This window comes from Scomber scombrus, chromosome 3 (assembly GCF_963691925.1).
Source record: "Scomber scombrus chromosome 3, fScoSco1.1, whole genome shotgun sequence".
Lineage (NCBI taxonomy): Eukaryota > Metazoa > Chordata > Actinopteri > Scombriformes > Scombridae > Scomber > Scomber scombrus.
Genome location: NC_084972.1, coordinates 35,446,074 through 35,456,983, shown reverse-complemented (window position 1 = coordinate 35,456,983; position 10,910 = coordinate 35,446,074). Strand labels below are relative to the sequence as shown.

The window sequence follows — 10,910 nt, the reverse complement described above, 5'->3', positions numbered from 1 at the left end:
GCTGGGTACAGAGGAGTCTGAACTCTGCTGCTGGACACTTTTCAACCTACAAGCTTTCACAACAGGAAACAATCAGTAGAATCACATCTATAAGTCACTGTTTGTCTGTGTTCATACAAACTGTCACATATACTGTAGTTTGTGCACGTAACTACTGAAACAATCATTTCATGCATCAGACAGAAAATGGTGGATTAGTTTGACCAGTTTTCTTCACAGAGTTGTTAAATATCAGCAAGAAGATCAGTTATTCTGAGCAGCTGTTTGCATTCAGTTACAGCTTACTTTGTTTCAGCAGACGGTTGTTGTTCTTTAAAATCAATGAGGCGATCAATTGACCAGTCACTCTTCATAGATACACAGCTGGGTTCAGGTCCAGGTCCAGGTCCAGGTCCAGGTCCAGGTTCAGGTTCAGGTTCAGAGGAGTCTGGTCTCTGATGGATCCTGATAGACAGAGAGGAAGAGCAGCAGGGAGGAAATTCACTGTTTAGTCTTCAGCCTCAGTAACTGTTGGAGAAACTAGCAGCTATCAACAAGAAAAGGATCAACACAGTAAAGTTGAATAAAGTCTGAAACTCAGGTGAAAAGAGGTTTTCTGCACATCTTTCAACAATGACAGAAACCTTCAGAGGAAAAGAGGAACTGTGGCACATTGATAGATTTCAAACAGACTCATGTTGAACACGACTGTGTCTTCATTAGAGTCAACATGGAAAAAGATAAAGCAGATTCACATATACAGTACTGCTACTGTAATGTTTAACTGAAACACAGTCAGACTGAACAGTGAGGATCAAACAGTATCAGCTGTAATGTGAAGTGTTGAGTGTAATACCTTTCCATGTTGGTAACCTGCAGCACCTGATGAAGACACACACACAGGTTCATTATTATTCTTCAGTCTGACAGAAAAACTCATCAGGAAATCAAATGTGTGTTTCTAAATGTAGACTCTGATTTAAAGGCAGTCAGCTGTTATTCTGAGGATTTACTGCTGGATGAACTTAGTGTGACATTAGCCATCATAATGAAGACAATTCAAATTAAACAAAGACCAGAAATCAGTGATGAAATTATGAGTCTTCTTTTGTTCTGTTCTTTTTGTTCTTCAGCTTGTTTGTGATGAAGAGGAAACATTAGAGAGCAAACAAAGGTCCACTTACTCAACTTCTTCCCATGAAGGTGTTCTCTGTGAGGCTCTCTGCTGTCTGGACCAGGTCTGTCTCAAAAAGAGTCTTGTTCTTAAGACATTTGAATAGTTGAAAAATGAGTTTAATCTCCTCAGGACAGAAGGAGTGGGGAAAAGTCCTACCCCCGTAGAAATGTTCCTAATATAAATACAAATGGGGAATGGAGATAAGAAAATAATTATTAAATGATATTATGTATATTATCTATGAATATGCATGATTCCCTACAGATAAAGCAGTGATGGGAGGCAAAACTGAACAAGGTTAAATCAGTAGATACCTGGAAGGAGAAACACACACAAAGTAATCAATTAATTGTGTAATTGCTGCAGTTCTGAGTACTGACATCATTCAGTTTATCTTTGAGCCACCAGATGGCGCCAAATCATTTCTAATGACCAGAAGGAGAAGCTGAAAAACCTCCAACATGAGACTGAGGCTCAACAAACACCAGTAAAGTTCATCTTTGAGCTGCTGACATGCAGAAAGATGCAGTTTGTTCATGTTCATCTTTCTCACTTTAGTTCAGGAATTCTGCTTTAACACTAAACACAAATAACTTCAATAGACCCCTAACAGCTTGTAAACAGTGTGACGTGTTTTGGGGGCGGGGCTTAGCTGGAGGCAAAACATCTCAATTCTATTTCATTAAAACCAAACTGTTAACTTATTTACAGAAAACATGCATAAAATCATCAATAAATGACCCAAGAAATACATTTGTTGTTGTAATTAAAATCTTCAAATACGTACAAACTGTTAATAACAGCATCTAAACGTTGAACATGTAAACAAACACCGAACATTACTTTGTTCTCTAAAGACTGATAACCACAGAGACTGTATAAATACACACACTCTTATTTCTCTTTTATTTGACATCTTAATATAAGCTGTCAAATTGATGTATTGTAGTAAAAGTAAAATGTGTCTCTGATAATGTAATGAAGCGGAAGTAAGGCGATACAAAAAGCAGGAAATAGACCAACTGAATTATCTCAAGAATGTAAACTTCTCATGATTCCTACAGAAAAGCTGCTGTCAGTCATAAAACACCGTTTAACTACCGATCAGCTGATCCTCACTAATAAAACACGGTTTAACTACCGATCAGCTGATCCTCACTAATAAAACACGGTTTAACTACCGATCAGCTGATCCTCATTAATAAAACACGGTTTAACCACCGATCAGCTGATCCTCATTAATAAAACACGGATTAACTACCGATCAGCTGATCCTCATTAATAAAACACTCTTATGTGCAAAATCAATTCATAAGCTAACAACAACTACACATAACGAGTAAAACATTTAAAAGTTGTTTCATTACCTTCAGCTGGATGTTTGCGTGTAGAAATTTATCTGCGTCACAACTAACTGTTAGAAAGTGAAACTAACAGCTGATTGGCTCCGCTGCTTTTCTGCTGAAAGTATTAAAGCAAAATATTCCTCTGATGAGGTACTGGTACTTTACTGTAGTACTGTTAGAGGTACTAGTACTTTACTGTAGTACAGTTAGAGGTACTAGTACTTTACTGTAGTACAGTTAGAGGTACTAGTACTTTACTGTAGTACAGTTAGAGGTACTAGTACTTTACTGTAGTACAGATAGAGGTACTAGTACTTTACTGCAGTACAGTTAGAGGTACTTGTACTTTACTGTAGTACAGTTAGAGGTACTAGTACTTTACTGTAGTACAGTTAGAGGTACTAGTACTTTACTGTAGTACAGTTAGAGGTACTAGTACTTTACTGTAGTACAGATAGAGGTACTAGTACTTTACTGCAGTACAGTTAGAGGTACTTGTACTTTACTGTAGTACAGTTAGAGGTACTAGTACTTTACTGTAGTACAGTTTGAGGTACTAGTACTTTACTGTAGTACAGTTTGAGGTACTAGTACTTTACTGCAGTACAGATAGAGGTACTAGTACTTTACTGCAGTACAGTTAGAGGTACTTGTACTTTACTGTAGTACAGTTTGAGGTACTTGTACTTTACTGTAGTACAGTTAGAGGTACTAGTACTTTACTGTAGTACAGTTTGAGGTACTAGTACTTTACTGTAGTACAGTTTGAGGTACTAGTACTTTACTGTAGTACAGTTAGAGGTACTAGTACTTTACTGTAGTACAGTTTGAGGTACTAGTACTTTACTGTAGTACAGTTTGAGGTACTAGTACTTTACTGTAGTACAGTTAGAGGTACTTGTACTTTACTGTAGTACAGTTAGAGGTACTAGTACTTTAATGTAGTACAGTTAGAGGTACTAGTACTTTACTGTAGTACAGTTTGAGGTACTAGTACTTTACTGTAGTACAGTTTGAGGTACTAGTACTTTACTGTAGTACAGTTAGAGGTACTAGTACTTTACTGTAGTATTTCCATGTGATGCTACTTTCTACTCCACTACATTTATTTAACAGCTTTAGTTACTTTTCAGACTTTTGACACAATGGATAATATAATAACAATAATAATATATATATATATATATATTAGTGGTTTACAACCTTTTTGGGGCCAGACTGGGACAGACTGGGACTGAACCATGACACCACAACCAGTTTAATTATTCTTTCACTTTATTGGTTAAGTTGCTGTTTCTTGTTTATTTATTTCTAACTGAACATATCATAGAATACACTGAATTTATTTTAAACACTATGACAGCTTCATACTTTAACATTCAGATCCATTTGTTTTGAGGTCATATGTACATCATTCTCATCATTATCTCTTTACTAACATTTTGACTCAGATGAAGAAACAGTAGAGTTGAAATGTCTGTTTGTTCAGTTAAAGGTTGTAAATGAATCGGTGTGCTCCAGTCCATTTGGTTCTCTGGAAGTCTGCTGTCCTCCTACTGAGAAGCATCCCATTTTAGCATTTATAACTATTAACAACAACTCAAAACATGATTAGATGGGAACATAGAAGAAAATAAAACAATGAAAGAATACAAGTAAACAGATAAAATAATGGTTAAAAGTTAAAAACATTTAAAAACATTTAAAACAGGTCTGAGATAAGGCCTTTGGACAGCTGTAGTGGTGCTGGAGTTCATATGATTTCATTCCTTTTGGAAGATAAATGTTGGTCTCACAGATGAAATCTAACAACTGTAGCTGTCTTTAGTTTGTCTGAATGTAAAGTGAAGCTTCATGTTTTACTGGACAGAACAACAGTGCTGTCTCTGAGCTCTATATGTACAAATATCATCAAAATACATAAATATAAATGTATTAAAAATGAACGGATCAGTCTATATTCAATGATTGTATTCAGCTATATTAACAGTTTGATTTTTTATAGACTGAAAAACAGAATTTACTGCATATCTGACTGAACTTATTTTGAGAAAAAAGCACACAACAGCAGACATATGTATATACAAGCATGAAAGGATCAAAATTCAAATAGAACAAAATTTAAGCACAAATTTAAAACCCAAAGAAATGAAACAAAATAAAACACGATTAAACACGATTAAAAGCCAGAGAATAAAAGTGAGTCATTAGATGGATTTTAAAAGTGTCAACAGAATGAGCCCTGCTAACATGCTGAGGAGGATCTGAGGGGTCTGCTGGTGCTGTAGGGGGCGAGAAGTTCTGAGATATATGTGGGGATGAGACCATGAAGAGATTTAAAGACAAATTAAGAGAATTTTGAATGTTATCCTGTAATGAGGATGGGGGTTCTGGATAAGTTGTAGACGGGATAAATAGCTTGAGAGAATTCATGGTGAGTTACAATAGTCCAGTCTGGATGATATTAGTGTATGAATTACTCCTACGAGCTCAGACAGTGAGAGGATGCCTGATTTTGGAGATGATCCTGAGTTGGAAAAGCTAGACAACGGAATTAACCTGTTTATTGAGGTTTAGATCACTGTTCAATATAAGACCCAGATTATTTTGGGATGTGGTCTGACGAAGGTAGAAAGGTGACTGAGGTTCTGAGCAATAACAGTGGTATGATGTGGTAGCAGAGTATGATGTCTGTCTTCTCCTCGTTTAACTGAAGGAAGTTGTGAGCCAGCCAGTCTTTGATGTCATGCAGACAATTTTGCAGTTGGGTTACATCGTCCTGGTTGTGTGAATTAAGGTGGAGGTAGATTTGAGAATCATTTGCTTAGCTGTGAAAGGAGATGTTGTGACGTTGTACAATTCATCCTAATGGGAGCATAAAGGCTGAAAAGAAGTGGACCTAAAACTGAACCCTGTGGAAGCCCACATGAAGTATCTGCTGGTGTGGAGGATGAGCTGCCTATGAAGTATTATATTGTCTCTTTGAAATGTAAGAGTGGAAACAGTTGCCAGCCCAGCATATCAGGCAATTCAGGAGAATCTTGTAGTCGACAGTGTTAAAAGCTGCACTGAGATGGAAGAGAATTCACACAGAACATTTTCTGGCATCTGCAGCACGGAGGAGTTCACTTGTCACTCTAAGGAGACCTGTCTCTGTACGACCCTGACTAGGTCTCCTCAAAAGTAATGTTTTGGTTTGAAAATGACAGAATCTGATTACTAACAATATTTTCTAAAATCTTAGATAAAAAGGAAAGTTTAGAAATTGGCGTAAAATTAATCACAAGAGCAGGGTGAAGACCGGGCTTCTTACAGAGTGGTTGAACTATGGCATGTTTAAAAGAAGACGGGACTGTGCCTGTGTCTAGAGAACATTTAAATATGTTAATATGCTCGGGCCAACTGTTGCAAGAATGCTGTTTTAAAAGCCTCGTAGGAACAATGCTGAGCTAAGAGCTAGTTTACTGAGCTAAGAGCTAGTTTACTGAGCTAAGAGCTAGTTGGCTTCATGCCTGCAATTGTGCAACCAAGCAGGTGCAAAGTGACCAGATGTAAATTGTTAATAGCAGGAGCGTCCAGCCAGTGAGAAGTCTTTGGTAGGGTGTGAAATATTTGGCCTGATGCTATCGATTTTGTCTTGAAAGAAGTTCTTTAACTGCTCACAGCTGATTTGGATGGAATTTGTTCTACAGCAGCCAGAGGGGTTATTACAGAGTTTGTGGTGCTAAAGAGGATCCTGGAGTTATGACTGCTGGTGTTGAAGCTGAGCTGCTGTTCTACTTGCAGAATGACTTCAATCAAAGCCCTTGTTGTGTTCCTCATGTCTTTGTACATTTTGACTTGGATGAAGACTCAGTAGAGTTGAAATGTTAGTCTGTTTGCTCAGTTAAAGGTTGTAAATTAATTGGTGTGCTCCAGTCCCTTTTGTTCTCTGGAAGTCTGCTGTGCTCATACTGAGAAACGCCCCATTTTTAGCATTTCTATGTTCATTTTATGTCTATTTTCTTATTATGCTGTTGGTGCATGTAATGTCTTTGTTGTAAAGCACGTCTTTCTCCTACAGAGGACACAGAGACACTGAGGAACCAAACTTGTCTTGTGACCGAAACCCAAACCCAGCATACAGAGGTTCAGTGAATGTGGTGTTGAAGGTGTGGAGGTGGATCAGTGTGTCAGAGGAGACTCTGTAGAAGGACAGAGTGCCAGCACGACAGTCCACATACACTGCTACTCTACCAGAGGCGGAGGAGGACGAGTAGGGGATGGACGTTCCACTGTTGTTGTGCCAGACAGAGTAACCACCATCAGAGCACCTCACACTCCAGGACTGATCATTCCTTCCGAATCCACAATAATAACTGTCTGTATTCCTTCTGATTCCTCTGTAGGTCACTGAAATATAAACTGTTCCTCTCCACTCGACTTCCCAGTAACAGCGACCAGTCAGAACATTACTACACAGCAGCTGAGGCCGGTGATCAAATCTGTCTGGATGATCAGGATATGACTGGTCCTCCTTCACATGTGTCACCTTCCTGTTGTTGTCAGACAGTTTGAGGTTTCTGTTCATTGTGTTTGGATCCAGTTCCAGTTCACAGGCATCTGATGGAGAGAACGAGACACAATGCAGCTGCAGTTATTGATGATGACTTCATCTTCATCCTCAGCAGGATGTGAATGAGTGATGTCACAGTTTGATGAATGAAATGAAAATCACACTTACACTTCCTCAGACCTGGTGTCAACCATCGGACTCCAGCAGGCTGCAGGCTGAAAGGAGGAGGGGGGTCAGAGCAGCACGTTCTCTTTCAGCATGCTAACATGGACGTTACATGGCTCTAGTCTACTGTTTTATTATTCTGTTCTAATGTGGGGTTGGGCTTTCACACACTTTGATCCAATCTGAATCCACTATCCCAATCCTTCTGAAACCCTGATTGAATCTAATCAGGTTTAACTTTCAACATTTACAGGAAACTTCAGTTAGAAAGAAGAAAAAGTCAAAGATTCAGTTGAGATCTGTGATCAGCTTTGACAGAGAAAATGTTTCCAGCTCTTCCTCCTCTATCACACATTGTCTGTCCATACCTGAGAGTGTCCAGTCTCCAGTGTGGATCCTCCAGTCCAGCAGACAGGATCTTCTCTCCTGAGTCTTCTGGATGATTGTAGCTCAGGTCCAGCTCTCTCAGATGGGAGGGGTTGGAGCGCAGAGCTGAGGCCAGAGAAGCACAGCCTTCCTCTGTGATCAGACATCCTGACAGGCTGCAAACACACAAAACAACACACATGTCACACAGTGTGAGAGTACTGCTGTGTGCAGTCACATACAACAACAAACTGTCTCCAAACTAACTCACTAAAAGTCAGCAGCTGAGGGAGGATTCAGCAACATGTTTTAATCTGATGTTTTTACCTTTGAATGCTAAAAAAACAGTTAATGAAGAATGAAGAATGAAGAAATACTTTTATCAGAGTGCTGTTTTTCAGGTTTGGTATGTTTAACTTTTTTTCAAATTCCACAGTGCCTCCTTTCATAAACTGTGAATTTGCAATGGTTCATAAAAGTCTCCACAAGACAGAGGCCACAGGTCTGCTCTTTAGCTGGAAACTAGTGCTTGAGGAACAATCTCCTAAAAAAGTAATTCTCATCTTCTGAAGTTCATCAATTCAATCCTACAAGTTTAATGTTTATCCTCTAATGTCATTCGTTCATTTTAAATGTTCATCTGTTGAACAAGCTGATGAATCCTGACCTGAGAGATTTCAGTGTACAGTGTGGACTCTCCAGTCCTGCAGAAAGCTGCTTCACTCCTGAATCCGGCAAGTTGTTGTTACTCAGGTCCAGATCTCTCAGACTAGAGGACTGGGAGCTGAGAACTGAGGACAGAGCTGCACAGCTTCTCTCTGAGAGGTTACAGCCACTCAGCCTGAAGAGGGAATGAATAGTAAAAAGTAAGATGTTATTGTGTCTTTTTAGTGCTGTTCATTTCAGAATTAATTTGAAATATGTATAATGTGATTAATGCATTACTGAAGCAGGCTCAGTTTGCAATGTTACTACTTTGTTTCCAACAAGATAGCAAAAATATAAATAAAACACTTGTTATCTTAAAAAATCCTTGTTAACTTATAGTATACAATGATTTATCCTTACATTTCATATTGTAATACTGTATGCACCTTTAAAAGCAACCTCAATGGTATTTCCACTATGCAATAATGTTTTGCCAGAATAACATTTTCCAACAGATTTGCTGGTTCCACTCGATCCGTTGGTTTCTATTCACAACTTAATCCCAGAATGTTTTCAAAATGTATTTCACTTCAACTTCCAAATCTATAAATACAATGAGGTCAGTTAATAATCTCCACCCCACACACATTGGTGCGATTGGTCTGCCTTATAGCCTCTCTAACTCTGGTGCTTATAGTCTTTCTAACTCTGGTCCTTATAGTCTAACTCTGGTCCTTATAGCCTCTCTAACTCTGGTCCTTATAGTCTCTCTAACTCTGGTCCTTATAGCCTCTCTAACTCTGGTCCTTATAGTCTCTCTAAGTCTGGTCCTTATAGCCTCTCTAACTATGGTCCTTATAGTCTCTCTAACTCTGGTCCTTATAGTCTAACTCTGGTCCTTATAGCCTCTCTAACTCTGGTCCTTATAGTCTCTCTAACTCTGGTCCTTATAGCCTCTCTAACTCTGGTCCTTATAGTCTCTCTAACTCTGGTCCTTATAGTCTAACTCTGGTCCTTATAGTCTCTCTAACTCTGGTCCTTATAGCCTCTCTAACTCTGGTCCTTATAGTCTAACTCTGGTCCTTATAGTCTCTAACTCTGGTCCTTATAGCCTCTCTAACTCTGGTCCGTATAGCATATCTAACTCTGGTCCTTATAGTCTCTGTAACTCTGGTCCTTATAGCCTCTCTAACTCTGGTCCTTAAAGTCTCTCTAACTCTGGTCCTTATAGTCTAACTCTGGTCCTTAAAGTCTCTCTAACTATGGTCCTTATAGTCTAACTCTGGTCCTTATAGTCTCTCTAACTCTGGTCCTTAAAGTCTCTCTAACTCTGGTCCTTATAGTCTAACTCTGGTCCTTAAAGTCTCTCTAACTATGGTCCTTATAGTCTAACTCTGATCCTTATAGTCTCTCTAACTCTGGTCCTTATAGCCTCTCTAACTCTGGTCCTTAAAGTCTCTCTAACTCTGGTCCTTATAGTCTAACTCTGGTCCTTAAAGTCTCTCTAACTATGGTCCTTATAGTCTAACTCTGGTCCTTATAGTCTCTCTAACTCTGGTCCTTAAAGTCTCTCTAACTCTGGTCCTTATAGTCTAACTCTGGTCCTTAAAGTCTCTCTAACTATGGTCCTTATAGTCTAACTCTGATCCTTATAGTCTCTCTAACTCTGGTCCTTATAGCCTCTCTAACTCTGGTCCTTAAAGTCTCTCTAACTCTGGTCCTTATAGTCTAACTCTGGTCCTTAAAGTCTCTCTAACTATGGTCCTTATAGTCTAACTCTGGTCCTTATAGTCTCTCTAACTCTGGTCCTTATAGTCTCTCTAACTCTGGTCCTTATAGTCTAACTCTGGTCCTTATATTTCCACTATGCAATAATGTTTTGACAGAATAACATTTTCCAACAGATTTGCTGGTTCCTTTCCATTTTCAGTTTAAATCATTTTTCAATCTGTTGTTTTGTAATACAACATCATAACCACTGTCATATGCCATGCATTGGTAGTAGTTAACATTTTTTTGGTTTTTGTTTATCCTTTGTATGTATTAATATTTTTTATGTTGTATGTCTCACCATAGGAGGGCCACCCAACAAGCCCATCGGGGTTACATTGGCTTCTTCTGCACATTACTCTTTTGTTCATTATTGTTCTTGTTTCGTAATTTCAATGTTCTGCATGTATTATATTTTTTTCTTTTATGTGCCATTAATTAAAAAAATATGACTATCTGTGCACCTACAGAGCTTTGTTGGAGGCTTTGACCACTGGCAGCAGCCTCAGAAGAGCGTCCTCTGAAGCAGAGTATTTCTTAAGGTCAAACACGTCCAGATCTTCTTCTGATGACAGTAAGATGAAGACCAGAGCTGACCACTGAGCAGGAGACAGTTTATCTGTGGAGAGACTTCCTGATCTCAGGGACTGTTGGATCTCCTCCACTAGAGAATGATCATTCAGTTCATTCAGACAGTGGAACAGATTGATGCTTCTCTCTGCAGACACATTCTCACTGAGCTTCTTCTTGATGTACTCGACTGTTTTCTGATTGGTCTGTGAGCTTCTTCCTGTCTTTGTCAGCAGACCTCGTAGGAGAGTCTGATTGGTCTGCAGTGAAAGACCCAGGAGGAAGCGGAGGAACAAGTCCAGGTGTCCATTTGGACTCTTTAAGGCCTCGTTCA

At 38.9% G+C, this 10,910-nt stretch overlaps 1 protein-coding gene and 1 long non-coding RNA gene across 2 annotated transcripts; both read right to left on the bottom strand.

Annotated features, from left to right (window-relative positions):
• Positions 1 to 290: 290 nt before the first annotated feature.
• Positions 291 to 1,307, bottom strand: LOC133977589 (uncharacterized). The gene is made up of 3 exons (XR_009924973.1): positions 1,164 to 1,307; positions 836 to 861; positions 291 to 444 (listed from the first exon to the last, which is right to left on the bottom strand). It is a non-coding gene; the product is annotated as an uncharacterized LOC133977589 (long non-coding RNA).
• Positions 1,308 to 6,261: 4,954 nt separating this feature from the next.
• Positions 6,262 to 7,636, bottom strand: LOC133978037 (stonustoxin subunit beta-like). The gene is made up of 3 exons (XM_062416361.1): positions 7,591 to 7,636; positions 7,226 to 7,272; positions 6,262 to 7,104 (listed from the first exon to the last, which is right to left on the bottom strand). Exon 3 carries the CDS (start codon positions 7,070 to 7,072, stop codon positions 6,560 to 6,562), a length of 513 nt encoding a protein of 170 aa, XP_062272345.1. The 5' UTR covers positions 7,073 to 7,104; positions 7,226 to 7,272; positions 7,591 to 7,636; the 3' UTR covers positions 6,262 to 6,559.
• Positions 7,637 to 10,910: the final 3,274 nt, after the last annotated feature.